This window comes from Brassica rapa, chromosome A06 (assembly GCF_000309985.2).
Source record: "Brassica rapa cultivar Chiifu-401-42 chromosome A06, CAAS_Brap_v3.01, whole genome shotgun sequence".
Lineage (NCBI taxonomy): Eukaryota > Viridiplantae > Streptophyta > Magnoliopsida > Brassicales > Brassicaceae > Brassica > Brassica rapa.
In genome coordinates, this window is record NC_024800.2 from 25,255,811 (window position 1) to 25,281,109 (window position 25,299).

Consider the following 25,299-nt stretch of genomic DNA (forward strand, 5'->3'; position numbering starts at 1 on the left):
CAACCACATTAACTATAATAAAAAATTAGATTTTTTCGTATATGTTATAGTTTGAATTTTAAAAAACGAATATAAATGACTAAAGTTGTTAAAATTCTCACACTGAAATTTATGTTATAACAAGATACAAATGATTATGAAATTTCATAAGTAGGAAGTCTCATTTAATAAATATTATATATATGCATATTAATATTTTTAAAAAATAAATTATATACCATATAAAATACATAAGTATTTTAATTTCGAATTTGATTTGAAATTTTTTGATAAACATTTTGAACAATTATTGACAACTTAATATTTAGATTTTAAACTTTGTATTGAATTTTTTTAAAATTATAAATTACTAAAACTATTAAACATCCCATAAAGTTTTTATTGTTATCATTTGTTTAAAATTTTTGTTATAAAGAAATACAAACGATCAAAAATAATATGAGTATAAAATATTTTTTAAGAGATGTCAATATTAAAAATGTACTATATATCTATGTTAATATCATTTAAACTTAATTTTATAACATATAAAATATAAAAAATTGTTTGTCTGGATAAATAAAATTTATTTAAGTATTTGTACCAATTTAATTATATACGTAATAGTTACTAAATTTTTAATTATTCAATATATATTTATTATTTCATAATATGTAAAAAATATGTAATACTTAAAAATAATTTATAAATAATATTCATTCTGCGCAAGGCGCGGGTCTTAACCTAGTATAATGTATAAGCCCACATGGTTGAAAATTTTACCAACCAAATTTGATTACTTTTGCAATACTGTATGTCACGATAAATATTGCTTCTTCTTTTTTTTCAAAATCATATGTCACATGTGAGAATAATTATTACTATATATTAATATCTATCATTTCTTTCACCAACAAGCTTCAATTTACTTTTGTTTTTATAACCAGACACATTCAGAAACGAAATATAGAAAAATATGAATGTCTACATTAACTTATAAACACAGTATTTAAGCAAAAAAAAACTTATAGACACAGTACCCTTATATAAATAAAACATATACAATCAGTAAATGGAATTCAAAATCTTCTTAACTTCGATAAACAGAGTTATCAATCATTATGCCATTATAGTTGGTTAACCATCACTAAAGTTGGATATGCGTGTACAAATTCGTACATTTACATTTATCATGTAAAAAAGATACATGAATCATTGTCTAAAAAATAATAGTACTGGATTTTAAATATATAGTTTTCAATTTAGAAACCTATATCTACTTGCGTTTATGATTTCAAAACACGGAACATACTTTTAGGGGAACATCTTAATCTTGTTTCATGTGATGCTGTACCTTTTTGCAAAGCCTCTTTTCCTACTTTCAATATAGTAGTATTGATTTAAAAATAATATATGGGTGGGTTATTCTCTGTGAGTTTACATGGGCAGGTGAGATTAGTCACATGACTCACATAACAAAGCTCACATAGTCGTTGGACTAACATTCATCACACATATTTGTTTGTTCTTATTCCACAAATTATATCATCGTTTTGTAGAATAAAATCTGATAACGAATTTGGCAATTGTCATGGTGTCGGACAGCCAAGAAAACGAAGCTATATAATTTTCTTTAAGATGGTAATACTAAATATCATTATTGTTCTTTTTATTTGTGCTGGGTCATATGCTGAAAACCAGCGAACTGTCTCATAACACATATTCGAAACGGCAAACAGTTGAGACGCTGGGCTTTACTAGCATTCACAAGGACTGTAATCAGGTCAGGCCCGAATTTGAATTATCATCATGGGCTTGAAATCCAAAACTCACACGAAGGTGCGTGTGCCTCACAACAAGACACGCGAACCACAGACGTTCGCGTCATTTCACCACGAAATGCGAAATGTTGCCGCCAACTTTACTACTTTCCCTCCCCTCACACAAAAAATTACGATAATACCCTTCATCTTCCCCAACAAGCCTCTCGAAAGAGTTGAAATTTTCAAAACGCTTCCCTCCATGTCTCTTCCCTCTTACCCTCAAAAACATTCGAAACCCCTAAAACCCTCTCATCCCCATTATAAATATCCATCTCTAGACTCCAAAGGATAACCATCAAATCACATCTCTACATTAAATCTCATCATCATTATCCAAAAAGATGCCTTCCATGGCAGAAGAGCCGCTTCTCACCCCAACCCCAGACAGATTCTGCATGTTCCCGATCCACTACCCGCAGATCTGGGAGATGTACAAGAAGGCCGAGGCCTCTTTCTGGACCGCCGAAGAAGTCGATCTCTCGCAAGACACTCGCGACTGGGAGAATCTCAACGACGGAGAGCGCCACTTCATCAAACACGTCCTCGCCTTCTTCGCCGCCTCCGACGGAATCGTTTTAGAGAATCTCGCCTCCCGGTTCATGTCCGACGTGCAAGTCTCCGAGGCGCGTGCCTTCTACGGGTTCCAGATCGCGATTGAGAATATCCACTCAGAGATGTACAGCCTCCTGCTCGACACGTACATCAAGGACAACAAAGAGAGGGACCACCTCTTCCGCGCGATTGAAACCATCCCTTGCGTCGCGAAGAAGGCCCAATGGGCCATGAAGTGGATCGACGGATCTCAGACTTTCGCCGAGAGGATCGTGGCGTTTGCTTGCGTGGAAGGGATCTTCTTCTCCGGAAGCTTCTGCTCCATCTTCTGGCTGAAGAAGCGAGGGCTCATGCCGGGTTTAACCTTCTCCAACGAGTTGATCTCTCGAGACGAAGGCCTTCACTGCGACTTCGCCTGCCTGATCTATACTCTATTGAGGACGAAGCTCACGGAGGAGCGCGTGAAGTCGATTGTCTGCGACGCGGTGGAGATCGAGAGGGAGTTTGTGTGCGACGCGCTTCCGTGCGCGTTGGTGGGGATGAACCGTGATTTGATGAGTCAGTATATTGAGTTTGTGGCGGATAGGCTTTTGGGCGCGCTTGGGTACGGGAAGGTGTACGGTGTGGCGAATCCGTTTGATTGGATGGAGTTGATTTCGCTTCAGGGGAAAACGAACTTCTTTGAGAAGAGAGTTGGGGATTACCAGAAAGCTTCTGTTATGTCTAGCGTTAATGGAGGCGGCGCGTTTGATAATCATGTGTTCTCTCTCGACGAGGACTTTTAGATTTGATATAGTGATGATTGTTGTGACGATTATATATCATTGTAATATTCCGTGTATTATCAAGTTTTTAATTAATGGAATACTATGAGCTTTCAACTACCTTTCCCCAGCTTAATCTCCATGATTTTTGGTTTAATACATATCTTGTAGTATAGTTGGTAGACTCATGTCGTTTTCAAATTGGATGAGAATGTGAAATGACAAGGGTAATGTTGTAGTTAAACCATTATTTTGAAGTTTTGATTCTGTGAATTTTCAGTTCTGCATAATCAATATTAGTTTATTGATTTTTAGAGGAAAAATATCACTAAAGGAGCAAGTTTATCGAGATTGAATCTTCAGTTGATATTTTTTTAATGTATCTCAATGGTTAGAAGATGAGGTAACTGCATTGAAATCGGCTTCTACAAATTTCTTGCTCAGATAGGTCGCTTTTTCTCTCTTCTACTCTAATTTTTTAGTAGAAAGAGCAAAACTTTTTTATTTTGAGAGACTACATTAGGAGGGCCATTACAATAGGGAGAAGTTGGCATGTAAAGAAGCTGAACTTGGACCACATAATGAAAGGACAAACATCAATTACATGAATAGGTAATGTCAGCTTAGTTATACACTTGTACTAAATAATATGAATCCATTAAAGTTCATTGTCTAAATATTCAAGTGTGCATAGTGCAACATTTGAAAATGCTGAAGCATATGCAATCATTTCCTTTGAATGACCAATCTACTATCCTCTAAAAGGTAATAGAAAAACGTAAACACTTTTTTGTCAATATTATAAAGATAATTCATATGAGAACGAACAGAACGAGTTCTTCAGCGTTAAACTTATTAAAAGGACAATGGCTTTTGGAATTATGAAATTATCTAGTGAGGAGTGGCTCAGCTTCAACTCGACTTCTGAAAGCTCTCATGTTGTTCTAGCATTCCTTGTATCTTTTCTTTTCCTGATCGCAACAGCTTCAGAATTAGCTAGAAAGTGCGATTTCAAGCCTGAGGCATTTCTTTTGCCAGGAGACAAATTGGAAGAAGCTGGAAGAAGAAGAGTTTTACCGGTTTTTGGAAGCAAATAGCTTCTTACTCCTCACAGGCCACCTCAATTTGTAAACAGCGTCTCTTTCTCTATATACTGCCATATACTCAACCATTTTTTATTTAAAAAAAACATTAGAAGGTCAGAACAAAGTATGAAAGTGCATGCACAATTCATTCCAGTCTGTGTGGTTTTATGCCTAGAGAAGAATCATTTGTGACCATTCCCTTTTTTTTCGTGGGAGACCAAGTGGTTTGTGATGTGGTGGCTTATGCAAAGCTGCCTATTTTCAACCACTGTTTTGTCACACTCCTCAAGTGGAAGTGTTCTCTTGGTCCTTTATCCAACTAGTACGAGTAAAGTCCTTTTAGTAAAAGAATAACTCTTATGTTCGTTCCATAGATGTCAACAAGTTGATATGGCCGAGTTGGTCTAAGGCGCAGGATTAAGGTTCCTGTCCGAAAGGGCGTGGGTTCAAATCCCACTGTCAACAATTTACATTTTTAGTACGCCGAGGTGCCAGAACATCACAGTCCAGTAAAAGTTTAACTAATATAGTAAACCAAATAAAGTGGACCGACGACCATTTTGTTTCCTTTGATCCAAAGCAAATCCACAGTCCAGCGAAACATGAATCCTCACACAACTTGATGGATCATAGTCTCTCTTTTTCTCTCTAAAGCATACTTTTCTTAACATCACTTTATATCCTTCCATGTCACAGAAGTTTGTCCGTTTCTCCCAAAGCACTCTTTCTTCCCTGTCACAAAAGAACCCTAATCTTCTATTCTCACCTGCCATTATCATCCCATTATACACCCCCCCACACACATATAAATACATAAGCTTATGCATTTGCATGCATCCATCAACTCTATACCTCTCTCTCTTATAGATACGTAACAAGAGAGAAGAAGAAGGAAGATAAAGATGCCTGATTGGGGACCAGTTTTTGTCGCGGTGGCGCTTTTCGTGTTGCTGACTCCGGGAGTGCTGATTCAGATTCCGGGGAAAAACCGAGTGGTTGAGTTTGGAACATTTCAGACAAGTGGTCTTTCGGTTATAGTTCATACGCTCATCTACTTCACGCTTGTTTGTATTCTCTTGCTCGCTATTCAAATTCACATGTACATCGCCTGATCTAATAAAATAAATGAATCTCTCCATTTTTTTTGTACTAGCTAGTGTATTCTTGAAGTTATATAGTCAAGTTTTATTTTACTTTGAATTGTGTAATTCGCAGTTTGTTTGATATAAGAAACAAAGTTGTGCCATAAACAAATGGTCTCATATCTACCACCATTTAATAGTCATCTACGTGTATGTAAGGGATGTATGAAAGTTAAGTGATATATACCGTTCAATCTAGTTCTGGATTTTAATTATAGTTTATACATTTTTTCATGCGATGGACAGAAATATATATAAATATAAGTTTTTATCATACTCAGCGACTGCAACCTTCGTGAAGTCGCCCCTCTTTGCGAAAACCTTGGCTATGCGAAAAGCTATATCCTCTGCTATCAGTAAAGGGATTAACTCTCTTTTGATTCTCTCTGACTCTCAGATTCTCATCAAGCTTCTGAATTCAAAGGGGAGAAATCTAGAGATCGCAGGCCCCTCAACATTTATCTCCTATCTACTTTCTTTAATGCTATCCAATTTAAGTTTATCTTTAGAGTAAACAATGATAGGACTGACTTAGTTGCCAAACAAACTATAACTGTAATGTTTTAAAATTTTAAGTTAATGAATGCAGTTTCCAAAAAAAAAAAAAGTTTTTACATAATTCGGTTTGATCTACTTAAATCATCATTTATGCATGTGGGCTCATTCATATGTTCTTGCTTAGCGATATATTAGTTGTTTCAGCCAAAAATGATTTTATGTGGCATATACTTATCAGAAAATGATATATCAAAAGTATCCAGATTGTTCTCCTGACCAAGAAAACTTGCTGGATTTGAATTAATTCTCATCAATTTCAGCAAGATTTTATATGAAACTAGAATTGTATTATTAATCTTTTATCGCTTTGATGATGTGGTACTATAATATTACAGTAGAGGTCAGTTTTAGTAACTGTAATTTTAATTTTGTGGAGTGTGAGGTCGGTCGGTCCACTACCAGCTAAAAGATTTAATATATTTGGTTAAAAAAGTTACAAAATTCAATTAAAACGTTACACGATTAAATTAGCATTAATCATCGATATTAGTATTTTTTCGCGCCTTCCTAAGTACTTTAGATTAATGATAACCACAAGATTATTTAAATAAAAATTAAAACACCCGTTACCATAAGGTGTAACCTTTTCTATACGGCTATACCCCATTAACATTCGTCCTCTCTAGATTCTTCTCTCTCTCCTCCTGTCCTTTTCTATACCCACCGCTCTCCAAAAGGTGTAACCTTTTTCACCTTTACACGACAACAATGACGGATTGGGCTCCGGTTATCGTCGGCGTCATCTTGTTCGTGATTCTCTCGCCTGGTCTTCTCTTCTCACTGCCCGGAAACAACCGAGCGGTAGACTTCGGTAACCTCAAAACCAACGGAAAAGCCATAGCTGTTCACACTCTCATCTTCTTCGCCATTTACTCTATTTTGATCATCGCCGTCAATCTCCACATCTACACCGGTTGATTCTCTTCTGGGTCTCTCTCTGTTTCCCTTGTTTGTATGAAGTAAAGGTGTAAACCCTTTATGAAAACGAGTCTATAAACTCTGTAATTTAGGGGTTTTATTTACCTTTAATCTATAGTTTTTTTTTTGTTCTTGTTGTTGTTGTAACAGACAGACATGGTGAATGTTCTGTTTCGTACTTGTATTGTAATATTTACTGCAGTTTGCTTTTTTTACTTTAAAGTCTCTTTAGCTATGTTTATTTGCTCAAATTCAGACAAAAGTTGCTTACTTTCTGTCATCTTGCTTTAGAAATTAGAGTTTGTAATAAAACTCTTTTATTTTTTTTGTTATTTACATTTACATGATATAAGAGAGCAGAGAGATCAGAAATGGATGTGAACTTGTATAGCGATCACCAAGATCGTGAGTATACAAAAGTATATAACTGCGTGAACCAAAATAGCGATACCGCTCGTGCTCATGTTCCCGAACTCAACCACTCTTGTCCTCGCTGGAATCTGAAACAGTAGGCCTGGTGATAGTAGGATGAACAGAGACACCGCTACAATCACTGGTCCCCAGTCTGCGCTCATATGTAACGACGGTTTTTGATCTCTTTGCTTCTTTGAATTGTGTGTGTGTGTGTGTAAAGAGTGTTTGTTCTTTTGCTGATGAAGATGGGGGCAAGTGGAGAGTTATGTAGAAGGTGATTGACGAGTCTTTTCTGTGGCTTTTCTTGGTGGCTAAGTAGAGAAGGTATAAAAGGTTAAGATTTAAAAAGCTTAGTGATAGGATACAAGGAAAGGTATTGTATTTCTATATTGGCTTTAGCTTTTTGTGAACTTTGGGGATGATTGATCAATCAATTGTTTCAGGTCTCTTTTGGTAGAGTTTTTGCTTTTTATGTTAAAGAATTTGTTCTAAAGTAGATTACTACCTCTAAAGATGATATGTCATCAAGATATGTGTCTACTTTGATAGTTTTCTTAGTAGTTTAGGTTTCCTTTTTGTTTGTTTCTCTCTTGATCAGTGACACCGGACCGATTGAAGCTGGTCTGGTCTAAGAAGCATCAAGTTCAGTACCGCTGTTTCTTGTAATTTCTCTATGTTTGAGTTTCATAGGTTATATTCTTTGTCAGAGTTCAAAAGATCAGTAGTCAAAGTGAGTCGTATCATCAGTTAGACATTTTAGTTTCATCAGTGATTCATTTGAAACAGAGATGTGACACATGTGGCTACTTTAAAGTTTGAACTATTTAATTTGAGCAATATTAGAAGCTTTATTATTAATTGCCTTAAACTAGACTACATAACCTTTTGACAAGACAATAATAGATAGTGATCTTATAGATTACATATAAGTTTCATAGGAGAACATCAATGTAGGTTTGTTGCAATGTGTGTTGATCTTCAAAGTTCCAGAACAAGATCTGCAAAAAAAAAAGCAAACGTTATGAAAAACTCTTGAAAGACGGAAATAAAACAGATTAGTGTTCAAATGTTGCGTATAGAGGATGGATCTTGACTTACACTCTGCGTCAGTCTTGATCCATTTTTCTCTTTTCCAGTTTGCTTCCGAGATGGAGCTTGAAACAAGAAACCCTCCGTTAAGAGCAGGAGGATCCTTGAGGTTGGTGCAGCTTCTTCTGTCATCTACCTCGCTATCATCTCTTGCAGGTGTACAGAGAACAGGATGGACTTTACTCCGGAAGTTTTGAACATTCTATAACCAAAACAAAAAACCCACATTAACTTTCATAATACTTTTGACCAATCTAGATTTGAAAATGCTTGAAGATAAAAAAAGACAGAACCTTTCTGATGTCTTTCTTCTTGTGCATATAATCATCATTGTCATCTTTTATTGTCTTTGAAGAAGACATGTGGAGCTTCTCGAACACCGTTTTAATCAAATCTCCTGTGCCATGTTTCTTCAGGGTGTTACACTCTCCTTCTACCGTCTTACTTCTCTTGAAGAGGCTTGCAAGTAAACCCTCTTTCTTCTTTACTTCTTTGCTGCTCTTTGTAAACTCAATACGATCTTTACATACATCAACTGATTCTCTATGTTCTTTTGCATTCGATCTCTCAACCTGCTTACTGCTACTATCCTCCGGATATTCCTCAAGCAACTTGTCTAGCTTCACAGTAATGAGCTTTGCAATATCTCTGTGTACTCCGGTTACATCTTCTTTTGCAACTGAAGTGAATCTTGGTGTTTCAGGATCTCTACCGAGCGTCCCGATCGTTAGAAATCCACCGAACCCGTCTTCATGATCAAACTCGAGTTCCTCATCAGCTTCTGGTGGTTTCGGGTCATGAGATGGTCCATAGAAGGAGAAGGAGTTTGTACGGATGTCTTGGACTTCAGATGAAACCCGAGCTCTTAAGCAACAGAAATTACCTGAAAGATTGATTGTTCTTTTATATATATAATTTAACCAAAAGCATATTATGTATAACGTTGTATGAAGATGAAGATTGAAAAGGTTTTATGCAAGAGAAAAGTTTTGTTATCATATAATCAAACCTTTGAACTCCTTTGATTGGTCTAAACCGTTTTGCTTTATAGTTCGAATCCAACTTAGCAGCTGCAAGAGATGGAATACAAGCACAATTAAAGCTCACAAAGAGAAGAATATTTTGATTAGGCTTGGAAAAATGGAATATGTATACGCACCTTCATGTTTTTCTTCGCTTTCTTGCTTCTACTGTTTTTCTTTTAGTGTTCTTTAGGGTTTTGTAGCTATATATATATATAGGGTATTAAGAAATGCTTGCATATCGAGCTTAGTATCAACTGTGAATATTTAATTGTATATGTGTTTAGGATGATTTCCATTGATGTCTATATATGTGGTTATTGGATAAAGCAAGTGTATATTTATTTATCTAATTGAACAGAACTATCATATCGTAATACTATTATTTATAGGTGTGATCATGATTTATTTCACCAATTTTTTTTAATTATTTACATATTAGATCATTTTAACAGAACACACAATCACTGTTTTACCCTTGAATATCTTTTAAATTTTAAAAACTTTCTATTTTTACTATGACAATTTTGTGTGTGGTTAAAAAAACAATTTAAAAAAAAATTTATTTTTAAACAATTTATTAAAAATATACATAAATGTTAACTCAGTTTTAGCCTTAAAATAAAAAATACAAATTGAATTTGTTATCTGTAACTCCAACAATCTTAACTTAAACAAAATAAATATTTTATCACAAAAACAAAAATTAAACCGGTTAAAAAATATTTTTATTAAATTAGATTTTGTTGAATACATTTTTTATTAAATTAAATTTTGTAGAAATATAATTCCACGTTTTTAAATGTGTGGGTAAGAATCTAATCATTTTGTTGTTATTGTCCGTCTTCTCATGTCGTATGCGTTGATGAGAATCTAATAAACGCTACAAGTGTAAATGAGTTTCGATAAGGACCAGAACAATGATCGTGTGATTTGCATTCGTCGTGAATTTCTTAGGGCAACGTCTGAAAATGTATTAAGCACGTAAGATGGGACGTTACAGAAGTAATGAAGTGTTGCTTTCGAGCTAAAAGATATGATTAATACGGAAGTGTCTGGCTGAGGTCGAGACTAAAGAGAGTCATAAGCCACTACTTCGCCTCTCTTTTGTTCGGACATGTTTGCGAACTTCTCTAACAAACAGCCACGTGTTGTATCATATGACATGACAAGACACGATACAGTCGTAACTAATTGAGTTATCACAAGTTTGTACTGCTCATTCTTGCATGCTTCTTTCCTCCAAAAGGAAAGTGATATATCTTTTTTTTTTTTTGAACTGGATATATCTTTAAAAGGAATGCTTTCTATCTTTAAGTAAAAGGCGTGCAAGCAATGGAACTCTCTAGTTCTCCGAGAGAGTCCCACTTGCCACCAGGTTTTTGTCCTGGCTCTGCCACGTCTCCGACATTGGCTATATATATTTTGTTTTCCTTTGGGTGCAAAAGGCTAGAAATTATGTGTATAATTTTAAGGGAAAATGATAGATGTGACCCCAAAAGAATAAATATAACCCAATGATGTGGTGGATCTATGGGGAAACGATTAATGTTAGAAAATATTAACAAGACGACGTAAGAAATATAATATGTTGAAACCAAAACTTATATAATAAGACTTCAACACCCTGGTACGTTGTGTGTAGTAAACAAAAGAAGAAAGAGCTATTTCAATTTAAGCGTTTATTTAAGATCTTTCTGATCGATACACATGGGGATTGATTTGTCCCGTACGCTCATTTATCATCGCACTATTGCACATGCGAAAACCTGACCAATGAAATAGTTAATCAAAACGTGCTTAACAGCTCCCTTCTTGGTCCCCTTTTCATGTTGTACTAGGTTAAGATCCGCGGAATGAACATTATATATACAAATTATTTTATATATTATATGTTTATAACATATTACAAAATAATAAATATATATTGAATAATTAAAAAGTCATTATCTACTACTTATATAATTAAATTGGTGCGAACATATAAAAATACATAAATATAACAGAAAACGATATTGTCAATATTTTTTCAATTTTTTTATCAAAAAAATGTTCAACGTAAATTTCAAAATTAAAATATTTATGTATTTTTATATGGCATATAGTTTAATTTAAAATGATACATATATTTATATATCTTTTATTTTTGATACTTATTAATGAGACTTTCAACTTATATTATTTTTTAATTATTTGTATCATGTCATAACAAAAATATTAAATCATTGATCCCAAAATTTGAATGTGAAACTTTTAACAGTTTTAGTAATTTGTATTTTTTTAAAAAATTCAAAATATAATATATATATATATATATATAATTTTTTAATTTTTTATTATATGGTTACTATGATTGTTTAATTTATTTAAATAGCTTAAAATTAAACAAATATATATATTATAATACACACTTATTTTTATCAAATCTTTATTATTCAAAATCATTAATTGTCATATATACTTTAGCCACATTAGGCAATTCCGTAATCTTATTTAAGGAAATAATGAAGCACATTAATAATGTATTTATTATGGTTTAATAAAAAGTTTATTATATATTTAGATGGACCAACCTATTTTTCTAAGGATTCTAAGAATCATTCTAGTGATGACACATGACTACAAAAAAATGTTGCAATGCTTCTCAAATAATATATAGAGGATTTTTCTCACATTTCCTGTAGTTTGAGGTTTGCGAATTGCGAAGTTTAAGAGCCACTAAGAACATCTCCAATGTAAAATTCCATTTTTTCTTATAAAATGAAGTAAAAATGAAAATGTTTACTCTAACCCTATTACATTTCTTACTCTATAATGGAATAATGAACAAACAAAAAATTGATTATTCAATTTATGGAGTAAATTTTATTATAAAGTGAGATATATAGTTGAGTTGGATCATTTTTTATTCCATATTCACGTTTACTCCATTTGGAGATGTCCTAACACTTCCGATCGATGAATTTGCTAAGACGTTAAACTTCATGAACATTTTTGTTGGTTAAGTTTTATTATCTTTTAAACGGATCCAATAAGTCCAACACAACTTCAATCCAAAATAGTTATGTTAGAATCCTGATATTTTCTTATCGAATGTCAATCTATCACATGGCCTAGTCCAGCAATAATCTTGGGCCCAACAAGCAGAATAGTTGTAAGTTTAGTGTAGCAAAAGAAAGTAACAAAATACATCTTTATAAATAAACTTGAGCTCAACAAACAAAATAGTGTAGCATGACCTAGCCTAGCAATAAATTTAAGCCCAACAAACAAAATCTTGGTGGCATCTACCACACTGAGTAGCTAAACATGTGAATGGAGATCCCTAGATCAGCGACGATATCAGATGCATTGTACCCAGAATCTGACAAGACCACGACAGTTCTAGGTCACGACAAGCATGAACCGGAGTGGAAAGGGCAGATTTGAGATCTTTTTCCTTTTATCAGTCTTCATGAGGAGTGTATTGATTCAAATATCAGATATATTGAAGTGATAAGGTTTAAACTTAGAATAAAGCTGAAAAAGGCTCCAAAATTACATAGTACATATGTTGGTGACACATAAATGACGATAGTCACAATACATGCACAAACATAAACACGCTAGACTTATGATACATGTCATGACCTTTATACTCATATTTATACCAACATTTATGTACAATATTGTTTTCACCTCGTTGGAATATGAAACCTTTTCAAACAATTTAAAAGAAAATATATAAATGTGTTTCACCCGCTTCGACCAATTTTTGATATGAACATTCGATATGATTTTCTAGCTGACAACGCCATTATTCTAGAATAAACCAAAACAAAAAAAGAAGCTAAGTAACAACTTACAACGATCCAAATTTGCCAAGTACTTATCATGAACGATTTGTTAATAAGATAAGCCAGGTTATGTAATAATTAGATATATGATAGTTGATGTGAAATTCTGGCTAATTAGTTGGCTTACTTTTCTTACAAAATTTAGTTTTGTTTTATCAACAAGTTAATACATTGAAAAGAGTCGGCAATTAATCTGAAAAGTTGTTAAGGAACTGTAAACTTGTAATGATGAAACTGCACACCCATCTCAATCTACCATAATTGGGGCACGATTGATGGAGATAATTGTGGCACAAACTCTTGAGATTGAGTAATGTCAAATACTTAAATCATTGAGGAAGAAAATAGTCATATGAAAATAAAGGTGAAAGGTAAACATAAACAAAGGATAAGGACTTGGGTTGAATAAATTGGATGAATATCTTATCTTGGTCGAGCCTAACCAATCAAATTCCACCAGTTTCGAATGGAGATTTAAATGAGAAGTATAATTATATTTGATTTATGCACTTATGAACGATTGAGATTAATTAACAGCCATTTTCTCCACAGTGTTTGCTTTCTAGATGTTATATATAGAAACAAGGGGAAAAATGAATATGTGTAGCAAGTCGATGGTTATACACTTATACGGAAAAAATACGTATGGTTTATAGACTTGACTTGTGTATAAAAAAATGATACGACTCAATTGCTAGGTGCAAGACGCAATGGACGAAACCTCTCCCTATTATATTTGGAGATGGAACTTGTTAGTATGCTATGAAAACAATCCTTACGAGTTACGAGCAAGACCCCTTGTCATTATAAGACGAGAAATATAACGCCCCGACCCGTCCACGGCTAATGGGTCACCCACGCCCGCTCTCTCGGCCCGTGGGCTCCATCCCATCTGACGGCCGGTCTTAATTTTCCAAGGCTCGAAATCATTGTTTACTGACCCTGCAATCACCACACGACCTTTCCACGTGCTTTGGCCTCACTCACACGCTATCGCGAATCACTTCCCGATAGGTCACCCATCCTTCCACTACTCCAGCTCAAGCACGCTTAACTCTGGAATTCTTTCAGGATGTGCTCCGGAAAAGGTAAGTCAACTTTGGTGACATAGGTAGCCAAATCAATTCTCTTAAGCCTTTTTCACATATCACAACTCGGGATGTTACAATTCACCCCCTCTCAAAGAACGCAACGTCCTCGTTGCGCCCCCGACAGGTCTCAAGACGCCTCTCAGGTCGGAACTGAGATAGCTAACCAGCTCTGATACCACTTGTAAAGCCCCGACCCGCCCACGGCTAATGGACCACCCACGCCCGCTCTCTCGGCCCGTGGGCCCCATCCCGTCTGACGGTCGGTCCGTTAATTTTCCAAAGGCTCGAAATCATTGTTTACTGACCCTGCAATCACCACCCGACCTTTTCCCATGCTTTGGCCTCACTCGCACGCTATCGCGAATCACTTCCCGATAGGTTACCCATCCTTCCACTACTCCAGCTCAAGCACGCTTAACTCTGGAGTTCTTTCAGGATGTGTTCCGGAAAAGGTAAGTCAACTTTGGTGACATAGGTAGCTAAATCAATTCTCTTAAGCCTTTTTCACATATCACAACTCGGGATGTTACAAGAAACGTCTAGATTTTCGTTACTCCACAACCTAAATGGGTCGAGTGAAGGATGCACACCTGGCACATCATCACATTTGGATGAATATAGTTTTAGACGGTCGCCCATACAGCTGCTAAATTCCATTGATTTGTATATTGATTAAAAACTAAACTAGTAATGTTAATCTTGTAAAGCTCAGTGTGTATACACGTTGATCTTGAATTCGATATCTTTGAGAACTAACTTATCGATATTTGATTAATATAAACTTGAGTTTTGGTTTAAGTGATTAACATGGTGGGCTGTAACAGACAATCAGTCCATTAGTCGGAAGTAATTTCAAATTCGGATCGGATAATGTGATACTTTTTTGAGTTATTCCATTCTTTAATACTAAACACGTTCTTGATCCATCAGATGAGCTGATAGTAGATGTTTAAGAAAACTAAATTACACTTACTACGAAGTTTCAAGATCAGTCGTGGAAGGTGGACTGATTCATGTTTTTAATTGTTTTTGCTTAGATCATCTTCAAATTAATTGTATAATACTATATAGTGTGGTAAAATTAGGGGAGAAAACTAAAAAAGCAGCTAGGAAAAAATGAGAATGGAAGGAAAAAGGGTAATGTGATGGCATACATGGGCCCTTGTGTGTCTTTGCTTTTGGAGCATAATTCAATCGAAAATTTCACATGCACCAACTCAGATTCTATTATATTTACTTTACTCCACCTGTCCACCAGAATGAACCATGCCGACTATTAATTATCAATTATATATAAATACTTGTAAGTATAAACGACTATATATATATATATCTATATATATATATATATATATATTTTTTTTTTTTTGAAAAAGGGCAAAAAGTAATAAATTCTACCACCTCTATAGGATGAGATTTACGGTATTTAAAAATACGATATAGGCTTCGAATGTTACAAACCGTCCCGCTCCGCACCGCAGTTAACAGTAACAAAAATCTCTACATATACCATATATTTATACGTTTTTATAACTGTTAAAACCGTACTGCAGTTAAACCGCTTATTCCGCACCGCTCAACCCGCAGTTACCATTCAAAGCCATAGACTATAGTGATAGATTTACCACCTCTCAAAGCTTCATTTTTAGTGTGTAAATATTTGTCTGAATTGTTACAAAAAAGAAAAAAAAATATTTGTCTGAATATTAACCTATTAAGTCAATATGTATGCTGACAAAAAGTCAATGTGTATAAGTCAGTCATACTGACAATTATGGATATATAATGTGGTAAATCTTTATAAAAATAAATTTGTAACGGCATTGTAAAATAATGCTATAGTATTACTTATACAAATTCTTGGGGATGGAGCGTTCAGTCACTAGAAAATCTTCAAACATAACACATTTTTTGACCGAAAAAAAACCTAACACATCCTCAAAATTAATTATTACTCCTTAAAGATTAGCCAAGAGATCATTTAATATGTATCAAGAGTTTTAGATAGTTTGGCAGGTACAGTAGAGTATTAAACGTGATTATGAGCGCCATTAATATTAGATTCATGCCTTTAATCATCAAGAGTAGTTAAATCAATTAAGATTAATTGAACTCCAAGACTTAAGTTGAATGATGATACGAGAGGTGCAAGTAAATAAAAAAGAGAGTGATGGTATGATGTTGTCGGTCCATAAATGATGGAACCTCAAAGTCATTCAATCTCTTTAGGGCTTGCCCTACAAGCTAACCCAACCCTCTGTGGACCTGACAATTTTCGACTATACCATTGATCCATTTGATAGACTAGTACTTCCTTCTTTGAGAAGACGTTGACTCGGACTACTGTTTTAGGTAAGGTACGTATCACTACGTAAATTGTTTCTTCTTTTCATTTTCTGTTTGCTTATGGTAAAAAGCGACTATTTCGTATTTACCATGCAATCTTGTATTCTAGTATATAAAAAGTAATATTTTATGATTTGTGGTAACATCATAGCTAAGACTAAGCCATTCTGCAACATTCTTTTCGCACTTCTATTATCAACTATAAGTGTTTTATTTTCTTCGATATACTCCTTATGTGTGTACTTTTAACAAAATTAATTTTATATTTCTCTCTTTTTTACTGTTTGTGTTTAATCATATGGTTTAGCAACAATGTGTACTATTAGATCTGTCAGAATTACCCATGACCTACAAATAACCCATAGATGATAGATCTTTCATATCTTAACTAACGGACCTCAGAGAAAGAATCAACATGATCTTTGTAAAATAATCATTTAATATATTGACTCATTGTTTGAATGAGATTCTTAATTACTATGGCTTTTATGAATGTTAAATAAGATGCATATACCATATTCACTAAAAATCACTAGATTAGCAGTTACAAGAACGTTTACATTAAAAGTTTTTAACTTTTTCGTCCACTAAGAAGTCTAAACAAGAGAGTTACTGGACCAGACAAAAGTCATTGAAGAAGTGGGGGCATGAAGTGGCATTTCTTAGATATTCTCATTACTTTTTTGTTTCAAAGGGATTAAATGAGAGACAGTCACACTACTTTTTCTTTTATGGGTTAACTTGTTTGGTTACTTTGCTGGTTATAGTTGTCAAAAGACAGTGTTTGGTGAGAAACCTAAGTAACTCACTATCTCTCTGTTATCATGTCTAATGCAACAAAGAAACAAACCACACCCAAAGTTAAAGAAAGAAGAAAAAGACAAAACTAAAGTCTTGAGCTTTTAAATGTTTTCTCATTTCTTTTTTGACCCATTTAAAGATGGAAAGATGATAACTTTTCCTTTTATTCTCCTCCCATTCTGCATCGGGATCTTGCGGGGTCTCATTGGAATTATAAAAAATAAAAAAAAACACTGTAAATATTTCCTCAAAGTCGATACCTTTTTCTCATCGAAGTCACACACCACAATTCTCACAAACCCTTAAAAATTGAATCCGAGAGAAGAAGAGAGTCTGGACCCTCAAAAGTCCCCACATGGATCCCAAGAACCCAAATCGTCACCAAGTACCAAACTTTTTGAACCCACCACCAAGAAACCAGAGCTTAGGAGATGCTTCCAAGGACGACAATCATCATTCCAAACCGGCTGAGGTTAAGGATTTTCAGATCGTGGTCGCTTCCGACAAAGAACCGAACAAGAAGCCGCAGCAGCAGCAGAACCAGCTTGGTCCTAAGAGAAGCTCAAACAAAGACAGACACATCAAAGTGGAAGGCAGGGGTCGGAGAATCAGGATGCCTGCTCTCTGCGCCGCTAGGATCTTCCAGTTGACTAGAGAATTGGGTCACAAATCCGACGGCGAGACAATCCAGTGGCTGCTTCAGCAGGCTGAGCCGTCGATTATCGCAGCCACCGGTTCAGGAACTATACCGGCCTCTGCTTTAGCCTCAGCCGCTGCTGCTGTATCGAGCCACCATCTTCAGGGTGGTGGGTCTCTCACTGCTGGTTTGATGATCAGTCATGAGTTGGATGGTGGGTCTAGTAGTGGGAGACCAAATTGGGGTGTTGGCGGGGGAGATGGAGGGTCTAGGTCGAGTTTACCAACTGGGCTGTGGCCAAATGTAGCTGGGTTTGGAGCTGGGGTGCAGACCATGAGTGATGGAGGTGGTTACAGGATTGGGTTTCCTGGGTTTGATTATCCTGGTGGAGCTATGAGTTTTGCGTCCATTCTTGGTGGTGGTAGTAACAATCAGATGCCTGGACTTGAGTTAGGGTTGGCTCAGGAAGGGAATGTTGGTGTCTTGAATCCTCAGTCTTTTGCACAGATTTATCAGCAGCAGATGAGTCAGGCTCAAGCTCAGGGTAGGGTTCTTCACCATACTCTTCAGCATAACCCATCACATGAGGAGCATCAGCAAGAGAGTGGTGAGAAAGATGATTCTCAAGGGTCAGGGCGTTAATTTAAGCTTTTTTTTAAAAACATTTGATTTTCTCTTGTGGATTTGAAAAGCTTTTGGCTTTGTTTTTTGTTTTGTGATAATATTGTTGTAAAACTAGCATGGAGAAGAAAAGAAAAAGGTTCATACTGAGTGAGAGTGAAAATATCTATATGCTTATTGAAACCTCTGATACTTTCAGAGGATGATGATGATGCAAGAGCTTTTTTGAATGTTTGTGTGGCAGTTGTTGAAACTTGCAGGTGGAGTTTGTTAATAGAGACATAGCCAGAGATTGTTTGTTCCTTTTTGAGTCTTTAAGTTTGATCTAGAGAGAGAGCTTGTTTTTTCACTTGTTCTTCTTCTGTGTGTTGTTGTTGCTTCTTTTGAATCCGGGCTTTTCGATTAGTATAATGATAATGTATACTTGCCTTCCATCACATTAATGAAGATTACAGTTTTTACAAAGGATGGAAGAAACTACTATAAGCTTTCTTCTATAGCATATCCAGTGATCTTCCTTGGTTGCATGTTCTGATTCAAAGTCTTTGAGCTTCAATGGTGTCTACTGTGGTCTTACAGTTATGTTCTTTAACTCTTATCCTGCATAGTTTAACGAAGTAAGGCCCATGAAGAGTCTCATCTCCAGCCCAAACAGAGACGCCGTTTCTGTATAGATCATTTGCACTACAAGCCGTTTTCACGTAGAGTAAACGACGCGCATGATTACAGAGAAACATCGAAACAGTGGTGAAAGATAAATTTCCTTGTCGATCGCGACCAGTAGACCGGTCAGAGCAAAGCGGAACAAGTAGAAGAGAAGAGAAGAGTGATTCATTCGCTTCTATTCCAAGACAAAGTTTTGATTTTTCTAAAGATAGAACAAGTCGGAGAAGAGAAGATGGACAACAAAAACGTCGTCGTTTGCGACAACGGCACCGGCGTATGTTTCTTCTCATTTCTCTCTCTCTTTTTTTTCTCTTACTCTGATCTTCTTATATCTCTTGCCGTTGATCTCACGAGCTCTTTAGTTGAATCTGATCAATTCTTTATAAAAAATCTCACCTTTGTTTCCTTAGCTGGGGTTGTCTAGGATCTAGTCTGCAAAAACTGAAACTTGGGCGTGTGTAAATGATCTTTCTTTGTAATTGAAATCGTTATCTGATGTGTTTTTTTAATGGCGATTTCAGTATGTGAAATGTGGGTTTGCTGGAGAGAATTTTCCGACATCTGTTTTCCCTTGTGTCGTGGGAAGGCCGTTGCTTCGTTATGAGGAATCACTCATGGAGCAGCAACTGAAGGTTCGTCCTACATTGTGGCTTTTCCTTTTACAAAAAAGTTTAGATCTTTTACTTGCATACCATTTGTTTTCATTTAGGATATAGTTGTTGGGGAGACTTGCGCTGAGCTCAGGCATCAACTGGATATAAACTATCCTGTCCACAATGGTATTGTCCAGAACTGGGAAGATATGGAACATGTTTGGGATCATGCCTTCTACAACGAGTTGAAAGTAACATTCCTTCTCCAGGCAACTTGGTTTTCCACATTTGCTTGACTGACGCTTTGGTTATTGACAGATCAATCCATCAGAATGTAAGATATTGCTCACCGATCCACCACTTAACCCCTCCAAGAACCGTGAAAAAATGGTACCATACTTTGTCAAGTCTTGGTGGTGACTAGTTGCATTGATGGTTGTTGGAGTAGTTAACTGGTTCAGTTTGTGAAACAGATTGAGACAATGTTTGAGAAGTACAATTTCGCTGGCGTTTTCATTCAGATCCAAGCCGTTTTGACTCTGTATGCTCAAGGTGCTTATGGGGACTATTGAAGGTTTATATTTTCTTTTATGTGTTTGTGTAGTCAGTCACCTGTGCAAAAGAATGTATCGGCAGTTCATTTATATTGTTTAATTATTGGTTTCAGGTTTGCTAACTGGTTTGGTTATTGATTCTGGTGATGGTGTTACTCATGTGGTAAGCTACAGAATCTGTAACTTTTGGATAGAGTTTTGCTTATTAAGCACTTAGCCGTCTTGGCCTCACATCTTAGGTTCCGGTGGTTGACGGTTACTCTTTCCCTCATCTTACCAAAAGAATGAATGTAGCTGGCAGACACATCACAGCATATCTTGTTGATCTTCTTTCTCGAAGAGGGTGAGAAACCGATTCACAAATTCAAATTCTGGAACTTTATTAACGTTTTGATGATATATGATGTGATTTAAACACAAAGTTGTTTGTTCATCAGATATGCGATGAATAAAACGGCTGACTTTGAGACTGTTAGGGAAATTAAAGAGAAGCTCTGCTATATAGGGAAAGCGACCTCTTCTTAGTTCTCCTCTCAATATATGTGTAGTAATTAATTACAAGAAGTGGAAATAAAATCTATTAGTTTTTGTCTTTGTTTGCAGTTATGATTATAAGAGAGAGTGTGAGCTTGGTCTGGAGACAACCATCCTTGTTAAGAATTATACTGTCAGTTCTCTGTTCTACTATTAACCTGCTTATGTAAATGTTAAGCTAATAGATTCTAGATTCTAGATTCAAAGACATTATCTCCCAGTTAATTGCTTTCCTAACAACTAATCTGTTGAGCTTTTGTTCTGTAAGATCAGCTTCCAGATGGGAGAGTCATCAAAGTAGGCACTGAAAGATTCCAAGCACCTGAAGCGCTTTTTACACCGGTATTACCTTAATCTATGGCTTTGCCAATTTTTCTCTCGAGAGAGGCTGATCACAGAACATAATCTTTCCTCTTTCAATGGTTTTATAGGAACTCATTGATGTTGAAGGTGATGGAATGGCAGATATGGTTTTCCGATGTATTCAAGAAATGGATATTGATAACCGCATGACGGTACTTGCGCCTCTCACGCTTGCTTCTTATTTAAACAACTAATCTTAGTTTTTCTCAAACCCTTTGCTCTATTTTTATACAGCTCTATCAACACATTGTTTTAAGCGGAGGAAGCACCATGTATCCAGGATTACCTAGCCGGTTTGTCTCTTCTTCTTTTTAGTGTGTGTGTGTTTTCAAAATCCAACAGGAAGCTCGATGGCTTTCTCTTTTAACGTGCTCTGTCTTCTCTTTGTTTCATCAGTCTCGAGAAGGAAATCCAGGATCGGTATCTGGATACAGTTCTAAAAGGAAACAAAGATGGCTTAAAGGTAAAATATCCCGTTTAAGTTCATGATCACTGTCTCATTGCCATGTTTTTTAGCATATCCTTTTGTTTTTTTTGGGTCAAATCAGAAACTCAGATTGAGGATAGAGGATCCACCTAGAAGGAAACACATGGTATACCTAGGAGGCGCTGTTCTTGCAGGAATCATGAAGGTTAAAAAAATGCTTTATCTTTCACAACACGAAACCCTGAAACTATAGTAAGTGAAATGATTGTTTTAAGAGAAATGTTGTTGAATGGTTTATGTTGCAGGACGCACCAGAGTTCTGGATCAATAGAGAGGACTATCTTGAAGAAGGGATTGGTTGCTTAAATAAGATGAGCCAAGCTTGATAATACTCTAAACATCAACACTTGAAGCTTAACTTGAGAGGACTGGTTATTGTCTCTATGTTTTTTGTTGTTATTTGTTTTTGGCTTAAACAGAAACGCATTTTCATTCATTGATTAAAGAAAAACAATATCTCTTGAGTAGAAGCAACTGAGACAATAATACTGAAAGATAATTTTGTTGTTTTGAAATCCTTATTTCTTGCCACACAAGGCAAGATCGCTCTTGAAGGGTCTGAAATTCAAAGCATTGAAACCATAGATACAGAGATTAGACCGTTTAGACTTAAACACGACTTGATCCGTCGTGGTTCTATAACCAGGTACGTTGCAAGAAATATCCGAGGAGCTTCTTCTCCCGACCAAACTCGCTTGACAAGAACTCGCGAGACTATCCACGTCAGCGCAATCTAGAGAAGTTGTGGCTACCTTGTAGAGACCGAACTCGTTAGTGGTTCTGTTTGCAGAGAATGTTACCATCTCGTTTGTTGTCGACGAAGCTGATTTGAATCTGCAGACTATTCTTACTTCCACTCCTGCGTCAAGAAAACGTTAGATACAGAGTTTTTGCAAGAGAATCTTCTTAGTGATGTTTTTGTTATTTTTCTCTCTTAATTACCAGACATGAAGTAACTGTGTCTGGAGAAAGTGTTGTTGGAGCAGACATCGCAGTAAACAAAACCCATTACAGTTACTTCTGCATTTGGCTTGGCTGATGAATGTTTTGGAGAAAGAGAGTTTACTAACAGAAGCTGCAGAAGAACAAACAAAAACATTATCAACTTCTTCTCCATCTTGACAACAGTTTTGCTTTTTGTTTATATGGTTGATGTAAGAAAGAGTATGGAACAGTGTGTTCACTGAACTAGCTTGAAGCTTCAGTTGTATTCACTTGTTCCTTTATATACAGAGATTTATGCAGACGCGTATCTAACATTAATTTTGAGGACAGTATAAAAGTTGTTGGGGTCCAAAGAGAGGCGCATATGGAGTGAAGATTTTAATTGAGAGGAGAAGAATAGAATTGAATGCAAAAGCATAGAAGATAGTGGAAACACACTGACTGAAAGCGAAGGTTATAAATGAGAGAGTTAAGTGGGAGATAGCGAAAAGACAGTGAGAAGTTAGGTGAGATGACATTCATTGAAACCTCATGCTCTTTGTTTCTTCTGGAGTTTTGTATATAATTCCCAAATATTAGCTATCTGTAAAGGAGAAAGTGGAGAGAAAGGGAATGCCACTTATGTCTTATGCATGGACCATATACTTTGCATATCAAAAGTGTTGGTACAGGTTCATTACTGGTTTTTGGTTAGTGCTGGACCGGATTAAGATTTGTTGGCACAAGGTTTTGGCAGATAACTGATAGAGAAAATAAACAGGTCTTAAGAATATGTTACTAGAATTCTTGGAAACAAAAAAAGAATCTACTCTTTATATTAAGTTGCTCCAAACAAGAGTTTTCATCACAATGCAAGAGATAACGACTTCAAGAAACGCCATTGATGAAGCTTTCTTTAAACTTTTGATGAATACAAAACATGAAGCGTGAGAATGGTAACTTATGTTTTTAGGGTCTTCTAGCAAAAACCACAATGAAACAAGACTTTAAAGACGCTTCTAAAGTCTTCTCTTTCAGATTTGAGGTTTGCGACTTATTCTTCTTTCACATTATGGTACATGAGCAAAGGCTTCTTTGTTGAGCTTCTTCCTCTTCAATTTTCTTCTCTGCAATGGACCAAAGAAACCCAATGATATTAGGAGTTTTGTACTGTTTATCTTTCAAGAAGTCCTAAGCATTCATTACACAAACAAGGTGTACAGAGACAAGAAATCAAGAGAACAAAACCTGGTCTTGCTTTTGTTGGAGACAGTTGAACGACAACGTGCATTGTAATGACGGATTTAGGGAGATCATCAAATGGAGCTTTACACTGAGCAACAGTTTTACCATTCTCCAAAATCTTACCAGCATTTATCAGCTTGATGTCACTAGCTGCTTTTGGAACAATCTTCTTGTCTAGAAAACAACACATTAAAAAAAACCCCAAAATTAGATTACTAGTCAACAACTACCAGTAGTAAATAAAATGTTTGAGATACGAAACTGAGTTCATCCTAGAGTCTCTAAAGAGAGGTTTGGTGTAAGGACAAGTGATTAGTAAGTAAAGTCAGATCTATTACTACTAGCCTACACTTTTGTCTGATCTTTGTCTGTCAAGCCACAACTGAAGAAACTGTTCAAGAAATGGATGAAGCAGACCTAGAAAACTTAACTCTGACACCAAATCTAAAGCTATCAAGAGAACTTGGTACTAAAGACCTCTAAGCTCACCTTTAGGCCATTCAGAGACGAGTCTCTCCTTGAGCATTGCTACAGTGGCGGTTGGAGAGTACTGAAACGGACCGACATCAGAACCGTCATATAACCGGAATTTAAGCTCTACCAAATCTTCCTCCGGCATTTGATTTCTCTTTCCTCCCAACAAACACACAGAAAACTCTCAGGTGATTTCAGAAGAAACAATCCAACCCAAATGAGACCACAACCTTCCCTGTAATAATATGAGCAAAGAGAGATTGTCAATTTCAAAGGATGTCGAAATCAAGAACTTGGACAATAGAAGAAGATCGTTAATCAAACTGCAAGGATGTATATATATCAAAAATCCATCAACAAGAAGAAATATTTTCTAAGAAAAAAAAAATCAAAATTTTTAACTTAAAACTCACAACACAGAAATGTAACTCGAAACTAAACATTCAAATCAAATGTAAGTAGAAATTGGGAATATTTGTACAGTTAATTAGACACCTATAAAGACAAAGATAAAAGTAGAATGGGACACTAAACCTTAGGGAGAGAGAGAGGGAGATCCAACAAGCAGCAGAGTCTTCTGGGTAGGAAACAAACCCTTAAAACGGTTATGACATAACCTTCAAAGTCTTTGGTCGTATTGCTCTCTCTGCTTTTGTGATATTTCTTCTTCAGGATTGCCGCGTTACAGGGAATCCCTGACAAGTTGAAGAAGATAAAGACAACAACTTTGTGGAAAAGTAAGCTTTTTTTTATTAGTCAAAAAGAAAAATCTTGTCGGCTT

The 25,299-nt window shown here is 35.8% G+C and overlaps 8 protein-coding genes, 1 long non-coding RNA gene and 1 other non-coding gene across 11 annotated transcripts; 6 read left to right on the forward strand and 4 right to left on the reverse strand.

The window, feature by feature from the left end:
* Nucleotides 1–1,666: 1,666 nt before the first annotated feature.
* Nucleotides 1,667–3,254, forward strand: LOC103875249 (ribonucleoside-diphosphate reductase small chain C). The gene has a single exon (XM_009153745.3). The coding sequence runs from the start codon at nucleotides 2,144–2,146 to the stop codon at nucleotides 3,137–3,139; it is 996 nt and encodes a 331-aa protein (XP_009151993.2). The 5' UTR covers nucleotides 1,667–2,143; the 3' UTR covers nucleotides 3,140–3,254.
* A 240-nt stretch (nucleotides 3,255–3,494) lies between these two features.
* Nucleotides 3,495–5,543, forward strand: LOC103875252. The gene has a single exon (XM_033273287.1). It carries the CDS (start codon nucleotides 5,106–5,108, stop codon nucleotides 5,313–5,315), a length of 210 nt encoding a protein of 69 aa, XP_033129178.1. The 5' UTR covers nucleotides 3,495–5,105; the 3' UTR covers nucleotides 5,316–5,543.
* TRNAL-AAG lies at nucleotides 4,588–4,668 on the forward strand. The gene has a single exon. It is a non-coding gene; the product is annotated as a tRNA-Leu (tRNA).
* Nucleotides 5,544–6,921: 1,378 nt separating the features above from the next.
* LOC103875253 lies at nucleotides 6,922–7,966 on the reverse strand. The gene has a single exon (XM_033273286.1). The coding sequence runs from the start codon at nucleotides 7,394–7,396 to the stop codon at nucleotides 7,187–7,189; it is 210 nt and encodes a 69-aa protein (XP_033129177.1). The 5' UTR covers nucleotides 7,397–7,966; the 3' UTR covers nucleotides 6,922–7,186.
* On the reverse strand, nucleotides 7,680–10,606 carry LOC103875254. Of its 2 annotated transcripts, XM_009153748.3 has the most exons (5): nucleotides 9,484–10,606; nucleotides 9,334–9,394; nucleotides 8,618–9,207; nucleotides 8,334–8,526; nucleotides 7,680–8,233 (listed from the first exon to the last, which is right to left on the reverse strand). In XM_009153748.3, exons 1-5 carry the CDS (start codon nucleotides 9,487–9,489, stop codon nucleotides 8,214–8,216), a joined length of 870 nt encoding a protein of 289 aa, XP_009151996.1. In that variant the 5' UTR covers nucleotides 9,490–10,606; the 3' UTR covers nucleotides 7,680–8,213. The 2 variants fall into 2 exon arrangements, with proteins under 2 accessions (XP_009151996.1, XP_033129175.1); XM_033273284.1 differs by having other exon boundaries at nucleotides 7,680–8,526.
* On the forward strand, nucleotides 8,848–9,322 carry LOC117126031. The gene is made up of 2 exons (XR_004448562.1): nucleotides 8,848–8,951; nucleotides 9,028–9,322. It is a non-coding gene; the product is annotated as an uncharacterized LOC117126031 (long non-coding RNA).
* A 5,343-nt stretch (nucleotides 10,607–15,949) lies between the features above and the next one.
* On the forward strand, nucleotides 15,950–18,908 carry LOC103875255 (transcription factor TCP20). Its single transcript, XM_009153750.3, has one exon. It carries the CDS (start codon nucleotides 17,776–17,778, stop codon nucleotides 18,697–18,699), a length of 924 nt encoding a protein of 307 aa, XP_009151998.1. The 5' UTR covers nucleotides 15,950–17,775; the 3' UTR covers nucleotides 18,700–18,908.
* A 419-nt stretch (nucleotides 18,909–19,327) lies between these two features.
* Nucleotides 19,328–22,345, forward strand: LOC103875257 (actin-related protein 2). The gene is made up of 15 exons (XM_009153752.3): nucleotides 19,328–19,618; nucleotides 19,866–19,976; nucleotides 20,054–20,188; nucleotides 20,256–20,327; nucleotides 20,411–20,489; nucleotides 20,605–20,654; nucleotides 20,731–20,834; nucleotides 20,929–20,997; nucleotides 21,095–21,158; nucleotides 21,299–21,367; nucleotides 21,457–21,540; nucleotides 21,623–21,681; nucleotides 21,785–21,851; nucleotides 21,937–22,020; nucleotides 22,121–22,345. Exons 1-15 carry the CDS (start codon nucleotides 19,577–19,579, stop codon nucleotides 22,199–22,201), a joined length of 1,170 nt encoding a protein of 389 aa, XP_009152000.1. The 5' UTR covers nucleotides 19,328–19,576; the 3' UTR covers nucleotides 22,202–22,345.
* Nucleotides 22,296–23,339, reverse strand: LOC103875256 (pollen-specific protein-like At4g18596). Its single transcript, XM_009153751.3, has 2 exons — nucleotides 22,818–23,339; nucleotides 22,296–22,734 (listed from the first exon to the last, which is right to left on the reverse strand). Exons 1-2 carry the CDS (start codon nucleotides 22,990–22,992, stop codon nucleotides 22,394–22,396), a joined length of 516 nt encoding a protein of 171 aa, XP_009151999.1. The 5' UTR covers nucleotides 22,993–23,339; the 3' UTR covers nucleotides 22,296–22,393.
* Nucleotides 23,340–23,606: 267 nt separating this feature from the next.
* LOC103875258 (membrane-anchored ubiquitin-fold protein 4) lies at nucleotides 23,607–25,246 on the reverse strand. Its single transcript, XM_009153753.3, has 4 exons — nucleotides 25,053–25,246; nucleotides 24,534–24,753; nucleotides 24,048–24,218; nucleotides 23,607–23,926 (listed from the first exon to the last, which is right to left on the reverse strand). The coding sequence occupies exons 2-4, from the start codon at nucleotides 24,661–24,663 to the stop codon at nucleotides 23,865–23,867; spliced, it is 363 nt and encodes a 120-aa protein (XP_009152001.1). The 5' UTR covers nucleotides 24,664–24,753; nucleotides 25,053–25,246; the 3' UTR covers nucleotides 23,607–23,864.
* Nucleotides 25,247–25,299: the final 53 nt, after the last annotated feature.